General features: G+C 37.3%; 2 protein-coding genes across 3 annotated transcripts in view; one reads left to right on the forward strand and one right to left on the reverse strand.

Moving 5' to 3' along the window:
- Nucleotides 1-24,827, reverse strand: part of LOC144375652 (uncharacterized) — a 98,178-nt gene that overhangs the window by 39,612 nt on the left and 33,739 nt on the right. The window lies entirely within an intron of this gene.
- On the forward strand, nt 50-18,626 carry Znf287 (zinc finger protein 287). 2 transcript variants are annotated; one of them, XM_005340813.5, is made up of 6 exons: nt 50-322; nt 1,441-1,957; nt 2,935-3,032; nt 4,785-4,911; nt 5,383-5,469; nt 14,810-18,626. In XM_005340813.5, exons 2-6 carry the CDS (start codon nt 1,555-1,557, stop codon nt 16,378-16,380), a joined length of 2,286 nt encoding a protein of 761 aa, XP_005340870.2. In that variant the 5' UTR covers nt 50-322; nt 1,441-1,554; the 3' UTR covers nt 16,381-18,626. The 2 variants fall into 2 exon arrangements, with proteins under 2 accessions (XP_005340870.2, XP_077899046.1); XM_078042920.1 differs by lacking the exon at nt 1,441-1,957.

The raw sequence follows: 24,827 nt of genomic DNA on the forward strand, positions 1-24,827 counted from the left end.
GAAGTGAAGGCCAGAGCTCTGGTTCCGATTGGCTCTGCGAGCGCGCAGCGTTCTCCTGGCGCACATGCGCAGTGGCGCAGAGGCGAGGTCGCGGCGAAGCCGAGGCGAGGGGGTTTCAGGCCGGGTTTCTCAGCACCGGGTTGGAACGTGCGCCTTCTTCTGGAGTCGCATAATCCTTCCCGAGAAAAGAAGTGGCAGAGCCAGAGGTCCCTCTGCAGCGCGGAACAGAGCCCGCCACGCAGGCGCCCGTGACGCCGCCGCCATTGTTGCCTGTGGCCTCTCGGGCCGTTCTGGTTGCCGAGTGACGGGGTCCCAGCGACAGGTAACGATGTCCCGGGCACGAGTGTCCGTGCGATCAAGGCCAGACCCCCGAGCCCGTCGACGCTCAGGGCGCCGTGCTCGCTCCCTGCAGGGAAAGCACAGGGAGTGGAAGCTGGGGGTGGGGAGCCTGGGGACGCGCGTACCCATCGTTGCAAGTCGCTGGGGTGCAGGCTGTCCCCCCCCCCGCTGCCCTCTGCTTTCCTCTGAAAGGGTGTAAAAGGGACCGGCTGGGAAGGGGAGGCAGTCCAGGCGAGGCCATTGCATCTTCGCAAGAGCCTTGTAAACAGTTCTCTTTGGTGTCACGACTGGGGTTGAGTAGATCTGAGGGCTGGAGCAAGGGGACAGGTGGGTGTGGGTTCTCCTGCAGATCAGGCCACTTCGGAGGTTCTCTTCTGGAATCCTGGTCCCGAAAGTGTCCTTAAGGAACTGTTTCCTCCTGAAGCACTGAAATGTTTTCCAATCACAACAATCTTCCACGCTTCCCAGTCCAAGGGCTTGTTTTTTCAGGCCTCTGATAGTGAAAAACTAGAATAGTCTGGCATTAACATGCAAATCAGATAAATGGCTTGCCATTTTCCTCTGAGAGTTCCCTTGGGAACCCTGAGCACTTTATTAAGAAGAAATTTTCTTCCCAGTTTATTCCCAGTAACGGTAGGTTTGCTGTATTCCTGAGGACCAGTTAAGTCATTACAGCTTCTGTTACATCAGTGACTAAAATCTCAAACATCTTTTTCTGTTAAAAAAAAAAATATTTAATTTTTGTTTCAACAAATTAGAAGTTAGTCATCTTGCTCAGGATTCTTTAAATTATAGCTTCTAACACCATTTTGTGGTAGCTCCATCCTTCCCACCACCCCTAAACACAATGAAGTTCTATTACAAGTCCAAGAATAAAAGGGAAGAAGACGGAAGTAAACTCAAATAAACTTATTTGTGCATACAGAGGAGTGTATGTGTGTGTGTGTGTGTGTGTGTGTGTGTGTGTGGCAGAGTACACCAGAAATTCTTGACCTTGTGGTCCATTCTTGTGTTTCAGGGTCTCATTCATCCCTGCAAGTTCTGGGCTCAGATTTTGTAACTAAGGCCACTAACTCTACCTATATTCTGTTCTGCCCCTAGCTGCAGCAGCTCTTGATAAAAATGGTTTTATGGCTGTAGCATAAGACTTCAAGCAGTTGGCTAATTACTGGAGAAATAAAGGATATTGCCAGATTGACTGTCCTGTCTATAGATATGTTAGCCTCAAGAAAGAGGATGACCAGTTCTTCACGCTCACAAATCCTTCTAATGTGGAAGCCAGACAAAGTTCAAAGTGGAACCCACAATGTTGAGAAGAAAACCCTTACTTCAAGACTCTTGCGTGACACTGAGACCTGTCGGCAGAATTTTAGGAATTTTCTGTACCCAGACCTGGCTGGTCCTCGAAAGGCATTGAGTCAACTCCGAGAGCTCTGCCTTAAGTGGTTGAGGCCTGAGATTCACTCAAAGGAACAAATCTTGGAGCTACTGGTGCTGGAGCAGTTCCTAACCATCCTGCCTGGGGAGGTTAGGACTTGGGTAAAGTCCCAGTATCCAGAGAGCAGCGAGGAAGTGGTGACTCTGGTAGAGGATTTGACTCAGATTCTAGAAGAGGAAGGTGAGAATTGTAGAGCAGAGAGGGGAGGAATCCCTGGGTGGTTAGAGAAGACAATTAGTACTTCTGAGAATAGCTCCTTTAAAGAAATTGGAGAGAAAAAAGATAATTGAGTTAAGGAGTGAGAACAGGCTTTAACATGAGCTCCATCCTACATAGTGTTCCCCCTCAAGATTGCTTAAACCAAACACACAATATCTAAAGCCAGAGGAAAAGTTTCGGGAGAGATTCACTTGACACAACCAAATTAACCTCTGTGAATCCCCAGAAAGGTAACTCGAAGAGGTTTATACCACTGTACTAATAAATCACTTGCACTGTGATTTCCAGAAAGATAGAAATTCCAAAGAATATTCTCATCTTAAGAAAGAGACAATTCACACATTTTAGATCAAATAAGGATTTAGTAGAAAATACTGAATTTTCTACATACACTTAACAGTCCGAGAGCAGACTTGTTTTTGAACTCTGCATTGATGTCTTAGGACAAGTGATTGGCCCTTCCCTCTGACTTTGAAGTATGAGTGCTTTTTCAGCTTTCTGTTCACTTCTCATTTTAAGAAAAGTCTAGAGCTGGGGTTGTACCTCAGTAGTGGAGCACTTGCCTTGCACATGTGAGGCACTGAGTTCAATCCTCAGCATCACATAAAAATAAATAAAATTCTTTTAAAAAGAAAAGTCTAAGCCTCTAGCCAGGCACACTGACCCATACCTGTGATCCCAGCTACTCCAGAGTTTGAAGCAAGAGGATCATAAGTTTAAGGCCAGCCTCTGCAATTTAGCAAGACTCTCAAAATAAAACTTTATTAAGGCTGGCATGGAGCTCAGTGGCAGAGTTCTTGCCTAGCGTGTGTGAATCCCTGGGTTAAAAGAGAGTCCCATTAAAAGAGAGAGAATAGTGTAGGCATGTATTTGGTGAAGGATTTCCTAGGCTATTTGAACAGGGCTAATATCCATAATGGTTTCTTTCTCTTCCATAGTTCCTCAGAACACTGCTCTTTCCCAGGTGATTCAAGAGGAAGATCCCAGAGGAAGGCATGCTTTCCAGGCAGGGTGGCTCAATGACTTGGTAACCAAAGTGAGTTTAAGTTTCTTTGGTGATTTTAAAGTGCCTTCTTAGTATGAGAGAGCATTTTTTGTTGTGAATCCTACTCGATAGCTGGTGAACCCTCAAAAGCCCTAACTACTAGGACCTAAACCTGAGGTTCTCTCCTTCATTACCTTGAACTGTTCAGTAAATGTGCTCGATTTCCCTTAATATGCCTTTCCTCACTCCTTGACTTTTAAGTTAGTAATACCGTATAGAGGTTAAGAGATTAACCTACATGGTCAGGTGGAATCCAGGTTTTGGTTCCTGGCTCTGCCATTGAATTCATGATTTTGGAATAAGATATTTACCCACTTAGTCTAAGTTACTCCTTTTCAATATGTAGAATTTACCTCTTAAGATTGTAAGAATAAAATATTATGAGACTTTTGGCTACCCTTTACTACCATTTATTAAGTGATTAATAAATAATATTTGCTAATATTATTTTTCCTCATTAACAAGTAATTAAAGGCTGTGTGCATTCTGTGATCTTGATCATGAGAGGTATTACACTAAGGAATAGCAAGTTAGGCCACCTTAAGAGAAAGACTTATTGGGAAAATATACATGGCCTATAATTAAAAAACCTTGGACAATCAAATTAAAATGATTATTTATATATGATGTGAACATTTACCTAGAGAACTAAGAAAATGAAGGGAAAAACTGTTAGAAACAGTAGTTGAAAATTTGAGTCAAATGACTGCCACAGAAAGTAACATGCAAAAATGTATCCCTCTTTTACATACACATAAAAACCAGATGACAAAATTTTAAAAAATCTAAAACTAAGCATAGTATAAATTTTGCATCTTTCTTATTATATGCATCTTATAAGACATAAAAGAAACTATAATCACTTCTTTCTCAATTATAAATTTAATGTGACTTTAATATCTCAAAGTGATTTTTTAGTGTGTGATAATTATTTGAAAAAAAAATAATAAGTAACAGTAATCAAGAAATATTTTTAACAAAAATTTTTTTAAGAAGGGAGCAAAAAGGGATACTAACCTTCCCAAACTAAAAGTGCAGTGATTCAACAGTGTGGTTGTTGGTTTCAGTTTTATTTTTTAAAAGAACATTACATTTATATTATAGAACATATAAATGTGTTTTTTTATTTTTTAGTTGTAGATGACCTTTATTTTATTTTTTTTTATTTTCATATGGTACCAAGGATCGAACCCAGTGCCTCATGCATGCTAGGCAAGCACTCTACCACTGAGCCACAACCCCACAATCCACAACCAACATGTTTATTATAACCTGTTGAATTTATTCTTAGGATAAAACTTGAAAATCATTTAACTCTGTGTCATATGTGTTTAAAATTCAAAACCTCTTTCTCCTCATTTTTCTTCCTCTTTTTTGGGGGGTGGGGTGGGGGACAGTGAGTGTGAGTGGTACTGGGGATCAAACCCCAGGGACTTGAGCATGCTAGGCAAGTGCTGTCTGCACCACTGACTATATCCCTTGGCCTACCCTTTTTCTTTAAAACAAAAACCATCAGTGTGTACTCTAGTACTAATTGAAAACAAGAAATTTTCCTTTATTTTTAAACTTCTCATTAGGGCCCTTGAAGGATGCTGTGGTCTATACATTAGGTGAAGGTTTTGACTAAACAAACTTTTAGAGTCCTAAAATTTATTATTCTTGATCCCCTATTCCCTCCACCACATGCATACCCAGTCTTTCCATTAGTTCTTGAGCCAAGTTAAGTTGTATTTGATATTTTAGGAATCAATGACATTCAAAGATGTGGCTGTAGACATCACCCAAGAGGACTGGGAGCTAATGCGTCCTGTACAGAAGGAATTGTACAAGACGGTGACATTACAAAACTATTGGAACATGGTTTCTCTAGGTAAGGATTGTCCACACCTCTCCTCCCAGTGTTCCCCCCGGGGTATGTTTCTGCCCCTAGTCGTTAAGAAGACTCTGAAGTACTTGACTAAAAATAAGGTCTAGAGATGAGTGTTTCATCTCATTCAGGCACAGAAAGACTGTGTTCTTCCTTTTCCCAAATAAAAGATAACTAATGAAAGTTTTAATGCACAATTTCATAGTGCTGCCACTTGACGGCTACTCAACACTGTCTTGCCCATTCTCTACTGCTCAAAGGAAAGAATTCTTCCGTAGGATCTCCAGACATACATTCTCTTGGGTAGCAGGAAATTTTTAATCCTTGCTCTGAAAACGATGAGACCTAAGTATCTTATTAAATCATGTCCCTGAACTGTTATTTTCCTATAGAAGTTTTAGTAGAAGTCAGGTAATACATTTTTTACAGCTGTTTATTGTCCAGGATAAAATTCATTATGCTCCTCCTGAACAGGACTGACTGTCTACAGACCAACTGTGATTCCCATATTGGAAGAACCATGGATGGTGATAAAAGAAATTTTAGAAGGCCCTAGTCCAGGTAAGAGAAAAGCCAGCACATGGGCTTCTTTGCACTTAATAGTCTATATCCAAAATGTTTTGAAATTATTTATCAAATATGGCCAAATCATTCTTTGCAAAGTCTTAGCAGCTGGTAAAGAATTCTGAGCTGTTTTGGTATTGCTTTTTACAGAAGAAAGTAAAAAAGGAAGAGAGTTTTCAAATATTATTTTGCTACCTTTCCCCTGTGTCCCTTCTCATTTTATCCTATGTGACCCCTAAGTACCATCTTTTAGAGCTTCTCTGGGACTTTCCCATTGCTCCATTTTCAAAACTTACATTTGAGTTTCTTTTTTTCTAACTAACAAACCCCTATATCTCCCGTCTCCACTCTCTTAATTTCCTTCTTTTTTATTTCCAAATTACTTTAAAACTTATATATTCACAAAATTAAAATTTTTTTAAATATATAAAGCCATATATAGAGACAAAAGTCTCCCACCTACATACCATACTCACCCAGTTGCTACATTGTCCAGCTTCAACCACTCTTATTAGATCTTGACTATTAACCACTGTTTTCCTATAGAGGCTTCCCTCCAGGTAAGTCTTGAACAACTGTTCATCTCCACAATAAAACCTGGATTTTAACATAATTTTAGTAATTTTTTATTTTTAAATAAAATCTGGCTCTGTGTTATAGGTAAACAGTTGTTTCAGATATCTATTTGGGGTTGGATGGGTGACTGGGTTTTTTGCACATAAAGTTAATAGAAAATTTTTTCCTCCATTTTGCAACATAAACAGTAGCATACTATGCATATTGTTTTGTTCTTAGCATATTTTACCTGAAAATATATCTTGAAAAATGTTCCAAATGAGCATGTGAAGAGCTTTTTCATTTCTTTTTTAATATCTGCATCATATTTTATTGGTTGTCTTATAATTTATTGAACTTGTCCCCATTGATGGCCTTTTTGATTGTTACCGTTCATTCTTCTCTCCTCCATAATTTTATTTAAGATTTCAAACTAAAGAAAAGTTACAACTATATAATTTTTACCTGAAATCACTAATTATCATTTAGACATTTTACACACACCTTTGTTTTTGCACTGAACCATTTGAAATTTAATCATAACATCTTACCCCTGAATATCTCCTAAAAGCATGAACATTCTTCTATATAAGCACACCACCATTCTCTCTCTAGATATTTAACATTTATACAATAGTTATTGATATACATGGCCAAATATTCAGATTTCCTCAAATATCCTTTATAGATATTTTCCTCCCCAGTCTAGGATCCAGTCAGAAATCTTATGTTCCATTTATTTATCTCACACCATTAGTCCCCTCCCCCCTTTTTTTTTAGTTGTCAATGGATCTGTATTCATATGCAGTGCTGAGAATAGAACCCTGTGCCTCCCACATGACAGACAAGTGCTCTACCACTGACTCACCACTCCAGCCCTCATTAGTCCCTTTTTTAAAAAAAAAGAGAGAGAATTTTTAATATTTATTTTTTAGTTTTCGGTGGACACAACATCTTTATTTTACTTATTTATTTAAATGTGGTGCTGAGGATCAAACCCAGTGCCCTGCACATCCCAGGTTAGCACGATACCACTTGAACCCTATCCCCAGCCCCAAGTCCCTTTTAACATAGACGTGTTCTTCAACCTTTTTTCCTTTCTTTTTTTTTTTTTTTCCCTGTACCAGGGATTGAACCCAGAAGTGCTTAAACACCGAGCCACATCCCAGATCTTTTTTATGTTTTATTTTGAGACAGGGTCTTGCTAAGTTGCTTAGGTCCTCACTCAGCTGTTGAGGCTGCCTTTGAATTTGTGATCCACCTGCCTCAACCTCCCAAGCCACTGGGATTACAAACATGCACCACTTAATCTTTCAAGATTATTGACCTTTTTAAAGGATCCAAGCCAGTTTTTCTGTGGTTGTTTTGTGGGGGTTTTTTTGTTTGTTTGTTTGTTTGTTTGTTTTTACTGTTAGAATGCCCACATTGTCCCTGAAGGATGGGCCTTCTAAAATTTCTATCACCATCCATGGTTCTTCCAATATGGGAATTACATTTGGTCTGTACACAGTCAGTCCTGTTCAGGAGGAGCATATTGAATTTTATGCTGGACAATAAATAGCTGAAAAATTTTTTTTTCTTTAAGATTTGCCTGATTTTTTTCCTCTTAATGAAATTCAGATTAAACATTTTGTCAAAAATATTTCAAAGGTGATGTTGCTTTTCATGCACTTCCTCAAGAGGCTCATTTCCTAGTTTGTCTCCTCATTGATGATGCTCAGTTTGTTTAAGGTGGTGTCTACAGGTCACATCATTTTAAAGGTGCATATTTTTTTCCTCTAATAAATAAGTAGTCTATGGAATGATACTTTGAGGGCAAATAAATGTTCTATTCCTTAACAGCCTTTCACTTAAGGTTTTTAATATCCATTGATGCTCCTTGCCTTGTTGCATTGCTGGTTGCAAAACTGTGATTTTTTTTTCTTGATTCATAATCTCTTTTAAATGATTAATAGCATCCTCCAGTAAAGAGCAGGTCTTCCGGGGGCGGTAGCGCACTCGCCTGGCTTGCGCGGGACCCTGGGTTCGATCCTCAACCCCACATAAAAATAAAAAATAAAAAGATATTTAAAAGAAAGAAAGAAAGAAAAGAACAGGTCTTCCGCTTCGCTGGGGGGCGCCTCTCCTTGCACACCAGCACTCTGGGGTCGTGCTGTGAAGCGGGCGGCCTCTTAAGGCTCCTTCCTCTCCAGCTTTGTCACCCTCTCTGCGTGTCTCTTTGCCTCCTACCTCCTGGTGGGCTCCACTTTCACCAAGCCCGCCAATTTGGTCCCATTTCCTTATGAAGTTAAGATCCCTAACAGCAACAGTTACTCTTTTTTTTTTAATTATACATGGACACAATATCTTTATTTCATTTATTTTTATGTGGTGCTCAAGATCGAACCCAATGAGGCAAGTACTTGGCCACTGATCCACAACTCCAGCCCCAGCTACTTTTTGGCCGTTTCACGTATGCATATTCGAGGGCCCTTACCCTCCCGGTGGAGAAATTAAGGCAGCAAAATGGTGGACCGGAAGTGAAAACGCAGGGACTATGGCTTCTGGCGGAGGAATCTGTGGTGGAAAACTGATTTGGAATATAACGTTTCTATTCGAGCAGGAAGGAAATGCAGAAAAAAAAAGAATAGGTCTTCCTCCCTCCCATTTTTTTATGTGTCTGAGCCACACACATGGACCAAGAGAATTTTTAAAGATTCGAAGTGTTGTTAATTTACTCATTCCAGTTATTTTGTTGTTTTGGTTTTAATACCCAGCTGTCCCACATTTAGGCCACGTGAGTCAGTCAAACCAAGGCCACCATCTCTCTGACACAACTATTAGTCTTAGAGCATTTTCTTGATTTCTGGTATAATAGATACTCCTCCCCTTTTACTTACCTTAGACCTGGATTTTCTCCAATGGGAAAAAGAAAAAAAAAAAAAATATATATATATATATAGTTTAGGGTGGACACAATACTTTTATTTATTTATCTGGTGCTGAGGGTGGAACCCAGGACCTCACACGTGCTAGGCAGGCGCTCACCCCCTGAGTCCCAGCCCCCGCCCCCATCTTCACCGTTTTCAAGTTCAGTAGTGTGTAATATATTTACATTGTTGTACAACTAATCTCCACAATGTTTTCATCTTATAAAACTGAAAGTCTGTACTTATTAAATAACAACTCCTCATTTCTCCTTCCTTTACTCTCTGGTAACCATCATTCTACATTGTTTCTATAAATTTGATGATTCTAGATATAGCATATAAGTGAAATCATACAATATTTGATTTTTTTTTTACTGTCTTATTTCACTTAACATAATGTCTTCAAAGGGTCATCCATGTTGTCAGAAGTTTTGGGTTTTTTTTTTTCCACATTTTTTCGACTCTTTTATTCCTTATTTTTTATTGGTACATTATAGTTATGCATAACAATGGGATTCATTTTTACATATTCCTATATCCACTTTATATATAGTTGTTGGTTTTCTGTGTGTGTGTGTGGGGGGGGTGTATGTGTTGCTGGGGATTGAACCCAGGGCCTTACCAACTGAGCTATACCCACAGCCGTATAGTTTTTGTTTGTTTTTGTTACCAGGGATTGAGCCCAGGGCTGCTTAACCAGTAAGCCATATCCCCAGCCCCTTTTTTATATTTTTTATTTAGAGACAGGTTCTCACTATGTTGTTTAGGTCCTCACTAAGTTTCCTCACTTGCAGTCCTCCTGCCTCAGTCTCCCAAACTGTTGGGATTACAGGCATGTGCCACTGTGTCCAGCAGTTTTGGGTTTTTTTGTTTGTTTGTTTGTTTTTTAAAGTCATGAGTTCTTACTCATAACTCTTAATTCAAATCCAATACCAGAAGACTTTTTCATTTGTATATTTCAATATTGTATTTGTATTTTGTGCCTTCTTTCCCATACACTGAATAAGCTGTTTTTCACCATAATCGGTATATTTACTTATTAGTTCTATCATATGTTACACACAGAAATAGTTTCAGAGTTATACCAAGGTTACTACCAAACTGTCTAGAATATTCAAGACTTCTTTGCAGTCCTTTTAGTCGTTGGAATATATCCCATTAAGGGGAATGTTTTCTTTTTAAATTATCTTTTATTTTATATTTTTGAGTATGTAAAAACATTAACATTGTTCAGAAGCCAAAACTATATAAAAGATATGCATTCCTATACCTTCTACACTTTTCCCATCCACTACCTATAGATAACCATATTCATTTGTTTCTGGTTTATCTGTCCTATTTTCTCTTTGCAAAAAAAAATAAATCATTAATACATTCTTTCACATCTTACTTTCCTATTCTTTTTTTTTCTTATTTAGACTTATATGTCTACCAATATTGATACTAGAATACAATATTAATTGTAATATTTAAACAATAATAACAGAATAGTCCATATTGCCTTAGAGTAAATTGCTTCACTGTTTAAAAAAAATAATAACTTATGGTAATTAGGTATTTCAAGGTTCATTCTATTTGAAAAACTAATTCTTTTTCATAATTTATGGCCTTTAATTGGCAGAATGGTACAAAATATACCTGTAGCACACTAAATTCATTGGAGAATCAATTCAGCACACTGTAAACAGTGAGAAAACACATGAACTATAATGGAAATGAGCCTCCCCTGGACTAGAATTAGTATAGTATCTGAGGAGATGCTGCTAATCTGGGAGTACTCAGACCTAACTTCACAGCATGAGAAGTTTTTTAGACCTTTCAGAGAGCACAAATTAGAGCTATCAATGCCCAAGAAGGGGCAGTTTGTAGTTATGCATTTTAAGAAGAGATTTTGCTCCTCGAAGTGAACAAACACCAAGACTAAGAAAGGCAAGTTATTTCTTTCCTGGAGGTTAGTTTTTTGGGCTTTTGTTATTCTTGCATCATATTTAATCCTCTTTGCAAGGGACTCCTCCCAGCTTCACTTCTGGTTGGGCTTCTGTCACATTAGCCCTTGGCACCCTCAAAATGGAAGCTCAAGGTTATCAATGGGATGAAGGAGCCATTTCAAGCAACCAACTTCAGCTGTAACTGCCTTCCTTCCTGCTTTTTGTTTTTGTTTTATTGTTTTTGTTTGGAGTTTTTTGTTTGTTTGTTTGTACTGGGGATTGAACCCAGGGGCACTTAATCAATGAGCCACACCCTTAGCCCTCTTTTTTATTTTGAGAAGGGTCTTGCTAAGTTGCTGAAGCTGTCTCTGAACTTTTGATCCTCCTGACTCAACCTCCCTAGCTGCTGAGTTTACAGGCATGAGCCACCAGTACCCAGCTGCCTTCCTGCTTTTATTTGATTTTTGGCCTCTGAGGATTTTACTGTCTTTCCAGATCAGAGATATATAATAAATAGAACATTTAGTTACAATACCTAACCAGTTTTGCTTCAGGAAATGAAAACTTTGGTAATTCATAAATAGAATACTACTTTTGGTCTTTAGTAGCCATTAAGTCTTAGAACTTTCATAGTTCTTTATGTTTACACAGGACCTAGCCATTCTTTCAGGCTGAGCTCAAATCATACTTCTCCCTGAGGCTTTTCTTGATTACCTAAGTCAGGGTTGATCTTCTATATTAGAAATACTACACCACTGTTTGGTCTAATATTAGCCAACAGATACCACTTTTTACTAACCATTTTGATTAAGTATATACACATTTTTAAGCCCTGCTTACTGATCTCAGTTTGTTTAATTTCTAATAACCTGATTTTTTAAAAAATATATTATTATAGTAGCATTGTGTTCATGGTCATCATACAAACTTGTTGCTTAAGCTTATTAATTATACTATAGGGTTGGGATGTGGCTCAATGGTAGGTAGTGGTACTTGCCTAGCATGTATGAACTCCTGGGTTGATCCCCAGCAGTATTTAAAAAAAATAACTGTAATACTTCCTTTTCAGATATATGCAGATTGCCATAGACTGATTCTGATTAGATAGAAGTTAAACTGAGCTTATGGTACTAGCCCATCCTTTTTTTGTATGTGTTTACTTACATTCTCATTTTGTTATTTTGGGGCAGGGTAACGAATCCTGGTTTGAGAAAGTTGGTTTTAATTTTTTTTTCCTTCTATAATAGTATAACAACATTTCTAGTACTTCATAGCAGAAAAAAATATAGCAAATTAATTGAAAATTAGAAAATAAAACCTATAATCTATTATTTTTCAACTTCATCTAATATATCTGTATACTAGCTATGATTCTGCTTTTTTCATTTAACATTACTCCTAAACATTTTCTAGTGTCAATTATGATTTATGTATTTGAGTAAAAGTAGTTTGTAAATTCAAGCACTACAAGGAAGCAAATTTCATATGTCTCCCTCCCCTGGGTACCAGTACCTTCTCTCCTTAGATTATCAGTGTCTTTCTGTGCCTGTCTATAATCATAGAGCATATCTTTACATAGATGGGATCTTGCTCTACCTGCTGCTACATACCTGCCATTCTTCACTTACCATGTGTCATGAACACCTTTTCATATAAATGTAACTAGATCTATTTTATCAGTTATCAATATTCTACTACCCTCTAACAAGTCTCTTACTGATTTATGTAGCTAATATTTTCAATATCTACATACTCTCCTACTGAAGGAATATGTTGACAAAGTTATTGTACTTTGAACTGCATCTTTAAAAGTTTCTGAACTATCTAGGACTATTTTTCCTATATTTTAAATTATACATTTGATATTACAGTATATAATTCTTTTTTAAGAGAGAGAGAGAGAATTTTAATATTTATTTTTTAGTTTTCGGCGGACACAACATCTTTGTTTTTGTATGTGGTGCTGAGGATCAAACCTGGGCCGCATGCATGCCAGGCGAGTGCACTACCGCTTGAGCCACATCCCCAATCCCCAGTATATAATTCTTAATACTTACAAGTTATATGCTTCCCACCATTTCAAGAGATTATATCATGAAATTTGTTTCAAATTATCATACTGGAAACATAATAGGCATCAACAAATACATACTTGACTGCCTCATAGCCAGTTTTTTGTGTATTTGGTTTTGTGTGTGTGTGCACACTTTGATTTGAGTTTACCTTTTTACAAATTATTCTTATTTATTTTATCAGTTAAAAATTGAGTGGTAAGGCTGGGGTTGTGCCTCAGGGGTAGAGCGCTCACCTTGCAAGTGCAGGACCCTGGGTTCGATCTTCAGCACCACATAAAAATAAATAAATGAAATAAAGGTATAAAAAAAATTGAGTAGCTACCATATCCAAAGTCTTTAGCCAATTTTCTGAAGGAAATATAAAAGAAACAGAAGCTATTCCCAGAGTTTATGTATAAGTTAAAAATATAAGAAGTACACAAAATTGTGAGATAATCATATAAGGCCAAATTTCATCATTAGCTCAACATTATATTAGGTTGAACCATGCCAAGATTATTGACAGTCAGCCATTTTGACCCATAAAAAAGACAATTTCATATATGAATCAAACTACACTATATTTTAGGTTCTAAGAAGGAGCTGAACTATAACCGTCTTTTGTAATAGGTAGAGAAGGTATCATAAAAAGGGGCCTAGAGTTTGGGATTAGCACAGAACCTATAGGCCCTGTGGGAATAGTGGTTAACTTCAAACTAAGTTAAGCAGAATATGAAGTTTAAGGGATATAGTAGAAGAGGACTATTTTTCTACTATAAGGGGATTGAATGCCAAGTGGAAGTATTTTGAGCTTTTTCTTTCTCTGTTATGTTTTATTTTGTTTCCTGGTACTGAGAATAGAATCAAGAGCCAGGCAAGTGCTCTACTGCAGAGCTACATTCCTAGTCATTTTTTTTCCTCCTTTAACACTTTTAAGCCTGTGGCCCTCAAACTTTGCATGCAGCAAAACTACTTTTGGTACTTGCTAAAACAAATTGTTCAGCCCCACCACCATAGTTTCTAATTCAGTATGTCTGGATAGGACCCAATAATTTTAATGCATTTCCAGGGAATAGTAAATAGTAATGCTTATTATGCTACTCTTGAGATTGTACTTTGAGAACAATTGCTTCAGGCTACTGAAGATACACTAGAGATCTAGAGATATTTTTCAACTTCATTTAATATGTCTGTATACTAGCTATGATACTGTTCAGTGGCTCAGGAGGCTGAGGGAAGAGGATCCATGTTCAATACAGCCTCAGCAATTTAGTAAGATCCTAAGCAACTTAGCAAGACCCTGTCTCAAAATAAAAAATAATATATAGACTGGGGATGTAGCTCAGTGGTAAAGCACCCCTGGGTTTAATCCCCAGTACCCCCTAAACACACACAGAGAGAGAGAGAGAGAGAGAGAGAGAGAGAATTCCATGAGATTGCTTTAGGAATGTTATATGGGTTTATGCAGAGTAGATTGAAAGAGGGAGTGACAAGAGTCAGCATGCTTACTTTATGAAAACATCATATAAAGAGTCAGGCAAGTGCTCTACTGCAGAGCTACATTCCTCAAAGAGTTCATACTGGAGAAAAAACTTACATATGCAAATTACTTCATGAAGTAATTTATCCCAAATAGCCCTATCTTCTGTTTTCACTGTCTTAGCTTTGTCTATTTTATTTACTCAGTACCCAGGCTGAAGAGTGAGGAACCTCTCTGTTTTTGAATAATTTACACTCTTGTTTTGTTGCCCTTTTATTCTCCTTTCCTAAACTTTAAGGATCATATTACTGAGATTGTCAGAGCTATAGTCTTTAGGCACTTTATTCATGTTATTATTATGTTTTTTTGCCAAATAGAGGAAGACTTTTTATATTGTTTTTTCATTTTCAGAATGGGGAACTGAAGCCCAAACATGTACTCCAGTAAAAGATATTCCTAAACTCAAACAGGACGGAACCCAGACCATCAAATTGGAAGAACCATATGACTATGATGACAGATTAGAGAGACAAACTACAAACGTCTTCAAGAAATTTCCCACTAATGAATATGATTTCAGTTTGAAGTCTGATTTTTCACAAGAAGATGATCCTACAGAAGAATATCTTAGTAAATATGATATATATAGAAATGATTTTGAAAAGCATTCAAACCTAATTGTACAGTTTGATACACAATCAGATAATAAAACTTCTATCTATAATGAAAGCAAGGCAAACTTCAGTAATGTCTCATATGGTATTGTACATGGGAAAATACTTCCTGGAGAGAAGCCTTATAAATGTAATGTGTGTGGGAAAAAATTTAGGAAATACCCATCCCTCCTAAAACACCAAAGTACCCATGCCAAAGAGAAATCTTATGAATGTGAAGAATGTGGGAAAGAGTTTAGGCATATCTCATCCCTAATTGCACATCAGAGAATGCATACTGGAGAAAAACCATATGAATGTCACCAGTGTGGTAAAGCCTTCAGCCAGCGTGCACACCTCACCATACATCAGAGAATTCACACTGGAGAGAAACCCTATAAGTGTGATGATTGTGGAAAAGACTTTAGCCAGCGTGCACACCTTACTATACATCAAAGGACACATACTGGAGAGAAACCATATAAATGTTTGGAATGTGGTAAAACCTTCAGTCATAGTTCATCACTGATTAATCATCAAAGAGTTCATACTGGAGAAAAACCTTACATATGCAACGAATGTGGGAAAACTTTCAGTCAGAGTACACACCTTCTGCAGCATCAAAAAATACATACTGGGAAAAAACCATATAAATGCAATGAGTGTTGGAAAGTTTTTAGTCAGAGCACTTACCTTATTCGACATCAGAGAATTCATTCTGGAGAGAAGTGTTATAAATGTAATGAATGTGGAAAGGCCTTTGCTCATTCCTCAACTCTTATTCAACATCAAACTACTCACACTGGAGAAAAGTCCTATATATGTAATATATGTGGGAAAGCCTTCAGCCAGAGTGCAAACCTCACTCAGCATCATAGAACACATACTGGAGAGAAACCATATAAATGTAGTGTGTGTGGGAAGGCATTCAGCCAGAGTGTGCATCTTACTCAACATCAAAGGATTCATAATGGAGAAAAACCCTTTAAATGCAATATATGTGGGAAAGCTTATAGACAGGGTGCAAATCTTACCCAACATCAAAGAATTCATACTGGAGAGAAACCCTATAAATGTAATGAATGTGGGAAAGCTTTTATTTATTCTTCATCACTTAATCAACATCAGAGAACTCATACTGGGGAGAGACCCTATAAATGTAATGAATGTGACAAAGATTTTAGCCAGAGAACATGCCTTATTCAACACCAGAGAATTCACACAGGAGAGAAGCCCTATGCATGTCGTATATGTGGTAAATCTTTCACTCAGAGTACAAACCTTATTCAGCATCAACGTGTTCATACGGGTGTCAAACATCGTAATTAATGGATATGGGAGACTTCATTTAGGTTTTTCAACTTCATCCTTAAATTTTACTTTGTGTGCTCTGTGTGTTAAAACATTAAAAATAAATCTGAAGAAGTGCAATATGTTAGATACTCAGCAGAAGTATCCATATTAGTAATATGGATATAACTCATTTAAATTTGATATGAAATTTAAAAAGGAAACTTCATTGACTTAGCCTTTATTTGATATCAACTTAATTCATTTCAGAGAAAAATATGAAATTATATTCAAAAACTTGTAACTCATCAACTCAATGTAATTTCATAGACTTTTTGAGGCCTTATGAATGTTGCTTGGTAAAGTATCCATCAAGTAGATTTCACACTGGAGAGTAATCTTGGAATTATAGAAAAGAAAAAAAAATCTTTGGGGCCTTCATTTCTTCCCAGCTTGGAAGCCTTAAAATAATTAAAGGTTACTTTCCCTTTTCCAGTTATGCCATAATTGTAATATGGATCCAGTAGATTTGGAGAAAAAAAATTGTTGGAAGTATCTCAAAGATTTCTGTGCCACCAACATTTAACTGCACTTTCCCTCAAATCTGAAATATTAAAGGAAGTGAAGCTTAAGGAAAGATGATATGTTAGGACAGAGAAACTAGTGTATATAACCCTTAGATGTGTACAGATTTAAATAGGCAAATATTAAAGACCCCCAAGATTAATCTTTAAAACAGGTTAGCCTTAATTTCACCAGATTTTAACATCCAGGGTTATCCTGAAGGAAAAATTAGGCATACAGTTCACATTTTTTTCATCTGACTCCTAATTCACTTTTCCCCTGTGGCTCTTCTGCTGTGAGAAATCCATTTATTCCTTTGAAACACATTTGAGTACCAACTGTGCCCTGGCCCCAGACTTCCTGATTGGATCCTTTCAAGGCTTGTACAGTGCTGAAAATCACAGCTGATTTAAACAACAAAGCTTATTAGAATACTGAGAAAGGACATAATCTTAACTAATTTGCCATGGAATGAGCACAAGAAATCTGCTAAAATGGGTTGTCAAATGCTACACCTTAGCCCAAGTTAAGGAAGTAATTAAAAAAGTTTTGTAAATAAAGTGAGGAAAATAAGCAGAAAACAGACTTGTGTTTAGTAAGTTGGGGAAATGTAAAAACAGTGAGGAAAGAGAATACATAGGTATCATATAACATGATAATATAATTGGACTTCCTTTATTTAAGGAAGTAGAGTGAAATAAAAAAGCAAAACTTAGCCCATTTATAAGAAATGTCTGATTTTAAAGGAATAACTGGAATCCTTCCTTTGTGGAAGTAGAGGTTATTCTTAACATCAGGACAAAATTCATTGGAAAAAGCACTGATGCAGAAACTAACACAGTAATCACTAAACAATGATAACCAGGTTTATGGGTTCTAACAAAAGGAAAACTGGCAGAAATAGGTAAAAATACTATATACTTAATATCCGTAGCTGAGATTTCATCTTGCTCTATTTGTTCCTCTAGTGCCTTGCATATAGCACATGATCAATATAAGTTGGTTAAATTAATGAATAACTTATATAAATTAGAGTAACAAGGTAGAATCAACTGACACGGAATGAAATTGGTAAAACTGGAAATAACTTTTGTGCATGCATCAAACAAGTGTTTAACAAATATTATTTACTGGGTAATAGGGATTGCATAAAAATGGAAAATCAGAAATATAGGACATCTTTGCAGAAGAAGATTTTTATGAGCTAAATAAGGGGAAACTGATATAAATTCTGGTACCATAAATATAAATTTAAGCATATATTGACCATACAGCTTCACTTAAATATTGCTGTTTGTCCTGCAAACAGGTACTGAAGGAGAGACTGGGGTGCTAGCATCTTCAAGGCTATGTTGTTGAATGTTTTCTTGAAAAAAAAAAAATTGTTGCTTTCCTTTTTCCTGACATTAATTATCCTTGATTTCATGGTATCATCCTTCACAAAGCGTAGGTTGCAAAATGCTCAAATTATGCTTATTCCATAGTTATCATGAAAAAATAAGTTGTATTTAAGATACTTTTTGATGTTACTTCATCCCTTACACAACGCTTCTTTCCATTGGAATGAATGTGTGGAGTATTAACAACCCACAGCGCCTTTCTCTGCATTACTTTGTATTTCCTGCCTTTGTGTGGTTTATGTAAATAATGCATTTAGAGTCTTCCACTGATACACAGAGGCAACTGATGCCCTTATAAAATAATAGAATAATAGTGCAGAATCCTAGATCTTTGTGTGTTTTTTCCCACTTTTAGAATTGTCTGACTTATGAGTAATTCAACAGACTTTTAGCAAATAATCTTATTTTCCATGACTTTTTATTAGGAAAACAGTCAAATACACAGAAATTTTTAAAATAACAAAATTAACTATACCCATCTAGATTTTAAAATTAACATCTTACCATGGTTTTTTAACTAAACAATTATAAATTAACTTACATTTTGTCTCTAAATGCATCTCATTAAAAAGGTCATTTACATAATCACAATAGCTCAAAAAAGATGAACTTCCATAATCCTAAATACCTAGTCCATGTCAAATATCTCCCATTGAACTAGTCAATTTTCACACATATTTCTCACACATTTATTTGATTTTTATATCTGTTTCATTTATCTAGAACATTCCTTTAGTTTTTCCTCTTATAAGAGAGCAAGTCAAGTTCTACATAGTGTTGCACACCTGTAATCCCAGCAGCTCAGGAAACTGAGGCAGGAGAATCATGAGTTCAAAGCCAGCCTCAGCAACTCAGGGAAACCCTGTCTCTAAATAAAATACAAAATAGGGCTGGGGATGTAGCTCAGAGGTTGAGTGCCCCTGAGTTCAATCCTCAGCACCAAAAAGAAAAAGGGCAACTTAATTGTCAGTTAATACAAAACATGTATTCAGGATTTAACTGCTTGTTGCATGTGGTATGTTGTTTTCTGTAAATTAGAAGTTAAAGCCAAAGGCTGGATTGGATTCAAGTTAAAACACTTTTAACTAATGCTTCACACACTTCACAGATGTATTTCATTTTGTAAAATCAAAAGTCTCAATTATCAGATTAACTGTCAATGTGACATTTAATCATTCTATTGAGGTGATAAACACCAGATCTTCCGTGTAAAGGCAGTTTTCCTGTAGCAATTAACAATCTGTGGACCGACACTATGGATATCCTGTTTGCTAACAACTTTTCACATATTAGCACCCAACAATAATCCTTGCCTGAGTCCATTTTTTCACAAGGTTTTCAAAATGGTTGTTATTATTATTTCTATATTTGTGAAAAATGGTACACTTCTATAAAAGAGAACTTTCCCTTATCAACTAGGAATGCACTAGAGGTGGGATCATAATTCTTTTCCTTTAATTACTAGCTTACAAATTTAATTATGGGCTGGAGTTGTGGCTCAGTGGATGTGAGGCACTGGGTTCGATCCTCAGCACCACATAAAAATAAATAAATAAAAGTATTGTGTTCATCTACAACATATTTTACATAAAAATATTGTGTTCAACTACAACATAGATAGATAGATAGGTGGATGAACACAATACTTTTATTTATTTTTATGTGGTGCTGAGGATCGAACCTAGTGCCTCACATGTACTAGGTAAGGGCATATATATATATATATATATATATATATATATATATACATATATATACAATATATAATATATATATATTATATATATATATATATATATAATTTTAATGGGTTTAATTACCAGTAAGGCATTTGGTGTCCTATTCTGCAGTTATGGCAAAATGGCAAATGACACTATGTGTTAGTCAATTATAGTCATTGCTTCTGATGTTTAAACTGTCCCAAATTTGGCTAGTTGGAATTCCCAAGTAGTTTTTATTTCCTTTTGACATTCCCTGTCTACTCTTTGTGCACTTAACTGCCTTCTGACACAAGATACTGCAAGTTCACCCCACACTTTCGGTGCTCCCAATATGGAGGGAAACATTTCTGGAGAAATGTTTTAATAAGATGTTTTAAATAAGTAGTTACTTAGAAACCAAGATCTGGCACTACGAATGCTCACTGAAACAACAGTGTTATTACCAAGTCTTCCCATCCATTCAAGGTAGTTCATAAAGAAATGACATCAGCACTCATTTTGTCAGTTACATAATATTTGATTATGTAATAAGGGTTATAACTACATAACTGGGATAAACATTTAGGGAGCAAACAACTGAGTCTTATTAAGCACACAAACTAAATTAAGTGTTATATGTACTAGAAAGCAAACTTAATTACAAAAGATCTTATGCCAAGGTCATCAGCAACATATACAGGGGATGGAGTTTTTAATCTGGCAAGTGTATTAAGTAGAGAGCAACTAAATGTAACACCTACTATATTAACTATTATATATCATAACTTATTTTATAAGGTATTCACTTCTACTCCATCACCTCTTTCTGTTCGGTTCTGTTCTTGTACATGCTAGGTAAGCATTCCACCACTGAGCTCTGCCCCAGCCCTTTCTTTCAACATTTCTTAAGACAGGTTTCTGATACATTCTAATCCTGAAGTTATGTTTCCTGAAAATTTAAGTACTACTCTTTCTTACTAAGCTTTTATTCAGACTTTAAACCTTTAAGACTGGTATGTTTCTTTCTTTTTTGTCAATTCATTTGCATGTGCATGTAAATGTATTCTTCATTCTCTATTTGTTTTTCTCCCAGTGGCTCTACATCACTCTAATTATTAGCCCTTTAGAACACTATCACCATTTAATATAGCAAATATGTGCACTATGGTGATATGTATAAATAGGTATAGGCCTGTAAGCAATGTCTGGTCTTTTACTCTGTATAGATGGAGAAGGTGAAACCCTTGATATTGAAATCACAAGAGATCATATGTCATATAGTGACACAATAACAATTGGAATCCATAGCTCCAGCACTTAGCTGAGTTTTTCTTATAAAATAATAGTAAGTGGAAATTCTGAGTACAAGAAATATGTACCTACAATTTTATAAAATTATGTATTTTTATGAGATTAGAATATTCATACTCTTTTTTTCTTCTCTCCCATAGTTTCTTTAAATGAGACTAGCCCAATTCAAAATGCATCTTCCTCTGTCGATTTTTGGTCTTTCACCCAGATCTTTGCCAAGTTTCAGAAACATGTTATCAATGATTAACTGGTACATTTTTATAAGAACCGTAAGTAATTTAATTGAAAACTGAATTGTGTTCACCCCAAAACCTCCTCTTTTTAAATTCACCATAACTTTGATAGGAAGTTCGAAGCTATCATCTTCACCAATAATCATCTTAGTCTGATTGATTTTTACAATGAAGTTGCCTGTTTGATGCCTATAGAATAGAGGGCTATTCTTGAAGAACAGTCTTAAGCCGTATCAAAATAAGATCTATATCCAGAAGTTGAAAATTAATGATCCCATCTGATTGGACACTGATTGAAAACTATACTTGAAGTATTATATTCATTCTGAGCACCAGCCATTATACTAGGGTCCTAGGAAACCTCAGAAACTAAGAGGATTCTAGTAATACTCATATTAGAGGTCATCAAGGATGCTTGGAATAATAATTATGGCCTTTTGGGAACTAACAAAAAAGTGGTCATGGAGAAGATCACTTGAGAACCAAAACAGCACCAAGAAATACACAATAGAGGGACTGAGACTGTGGCTCAGCAGTAGAGCTCTCGCCTGGCACGGGCAGGACCCGGGTTCCATCCTCAGCACCACATAAAAATAAAGGCATTGTGTTGTGTCCATCTACACCTAAAAATATTTAAAAAAAGAAATACATAATAGACACTTGATAAGTATTACCTGAATAAAATTCATTCTAATAACCTTCATTGTGCAAGGTTCTGGCCAAACACAGCTGTTCAGGGAAGTACAAAGTATTCTTTAAAGATAACTGCTCATTTTCTAAGAAAAAGAAAACTATCAACCATACTTTTTCTTAAATACAACATGTGTAGAGTGCATTATAGCTTCAAAGCACTTACACACACACACACACACTCGTTTGCTTAGTCTGTATGTGCTGGACTCCAGAATGTAAAAGAACTGACCTAGGTACCTTCTCTCTTCTAGTACCTAGAATAGTAATAATGAATGAAATTTAACTTGAAAAATATTATATAATTAAAGAAGTAAAAGTTACTTATGAAAACTAGAAATCAGAAAAAAGGCCCAAACCTGCCTGAGACCTCACTGCAAAAGGCTGATAGGGATTTCTTCCACTATCTCTCAGAACTATAAAGAGCTGGGAAGGGAAACTTACCACAGACTCTGAGACCTACTTTGACAGAATTCTCACTGAGCAGTATGAATTACATGTCAAAGTTGAGAGATCAAATGAGAACCTAGAAATAAACCTATTCTCTCCCAGGTCCAGAAAAGTGGGCCACAAATTATTTTGATTTACTTTTTTTCATAAACTATTTTATTGGTAATTTTGGCCAATACCTGTCTCCCTGAATTCTAGGTGAACACTGTTCTGTTTCTCTACTAAGTGTTGGCAGACTACTGCTAGCTAACAGCCCAAGCTAAAAATAATTCGCACATTTTTAAATGGTTGAAAAAAACTAAAAACAATATTTCATGACACGTGAAAATTATATTAAATTCAAATTTCAGTGTCAATGATGTTTTGTAGGATCACTGTCACATCCATTCTTTTAAATATTGCCTATGGCAGCCTACAGCCTAAAAAATTCACTGTCTGTTCCTTTATAGAGAAGTTCACCAATTGTCTACACAATAAGGTGGGGATTTAGGTCTACTGGATAAGCCAGACACAAAGCAAAATATAAAAAGAACAGCATTCCTGGTGCTGAGAGGGGAAGGGAGGGAGTCGGAAAAAGTCAACCAGGAAAGCCTTGACACGTGGAAGTAAAAATGTACAGAGGCACATCGCCAGAAGTCTAGATTAAGAATGATTAATCTCTGGGATGTAGCTCAGTGGTGGAGCACTTGCCTAGCATACGTGAGGCACTGGGTTCGATTCTAAGCACCACACAAAAATAAATACAATAAAGGCATTCTGTCCATCTACAATTACAAAAAAAAAATGATTAATCTCTGTTCAGTAGCAGGTGCCCCGAGAGCGCTGGACCTGCAATGCCACCCTCTTCCAACCTTTCCATGACTGTGAGCCTATACCGTTCATCTCCAATCAGGCAAAGAAACGCAGCATTTAGAGAATGTGAATTATTTGAGAGGGGTATCTGAATGGATTCAAGGGGAGTGGTCTTCCTTTTCTGAAATGGCTTTTGTTTGCCTGTTTTGCCAAAGTCTTGCAAAAGGAACCGTGGGTTCAAGTTAGCACTTTGTTCCTAATATGCCATGTAATTCGGACATCCTTTTCCTCTGACTTCAGTCCCCCACAAAAACAAGTCAGCAAAGGTGCGCAGCTTCTCGAGAGTGAGACCCTTTTCATTCTTAACAATGAACCTCCTTTTTGTACACCCCCTCGCCCACTCGTTACCAATGCCCAACCCTCCCGTCTCCTGCGGGCTGCGAGTTCGCTATTCATAGAGGTGACGCTCCCAGCCCCAGAGACCCACTGAGACGTGACGGCCAAGGGACCAATCTCACCTCCTACAGCCCTAAAGCTGGTTCAAAATGCGCACACACACACACACACACACACACACACACACACACACCCATTACGAGAGCTGCCCCTCCTTGATCTAGGACTCCATACCCTTCAGAACTAATGACAGCTCCCCGACCCAGAGAGAAACCACCGGAGAAACCCAGGTTCCGCCACGAAGGGGCTTCTGGGGCGCTGAGCTGGGCCGGCCGCGCCTGCTTTCCTGGGAAAGGTGGGTTGCAGGCTCCGCTGCGCAGGCGCACCGCCGCGTCGCCGTGGCCCCGCCCCTCACGGCGCGCGGGCCTCTCCGGGAGGCTGTTCCGGAGCATCTGCGCGCGCCCCCTGGTGCTGAGAGGAGGGGCGGCAGGTGAACGCTGGCTGTTCCAACCTTGGTGACCAACCCTCCTGGACCTGCTGACCGTGATGTGGTAGGGGTGAACGGGTTTATTTAATGTTGACTACGTATTTAAATGAGAGGTACACTTTGTATAAGATCTTCCTGGAAGGAGGAGATCTGGAGCTAAAGAAAGCGAAAGGCCTACACGTGGCCCTAGGTGCACACCTGGACATCAGCTTGTGACTTTAAGGAGCTCTGCTTTCGAGGGACTAAAACCACTGTGTGGCTTCTCGAAGTAACCGCACTGGCCCCCATTTTAGCAACTGTCATCATCTCTGCCCCACTACCTGAGGATTGCAGCAGCCTCCTTATTGTCTCTAAGTGAAACCTGGCGGGCCTGTTTAAAAGTTCTCTGATGGCCTAACCTCTTCTCCCTCACACCACCACCGCACACACCCACCCGGTTTATTATCGTCTTTTTTAATTTTTC

Source organism: Ictidomys tridecemlineatus, chromosome 3, assembly GCF_052094955.1.
Source record: "Ictidomys tridecemlineatus isolate mIctTri1 chromosome 3, mIctTri1.hap1, whole genome shotgun sequence".
Taxonomy (NCBI): Eukaryota; Metazoa; Chordata; class Mammalia; order Rodentia; family Sciuridae; genus Ictidomys; species Ictidomys tridecemlineatus.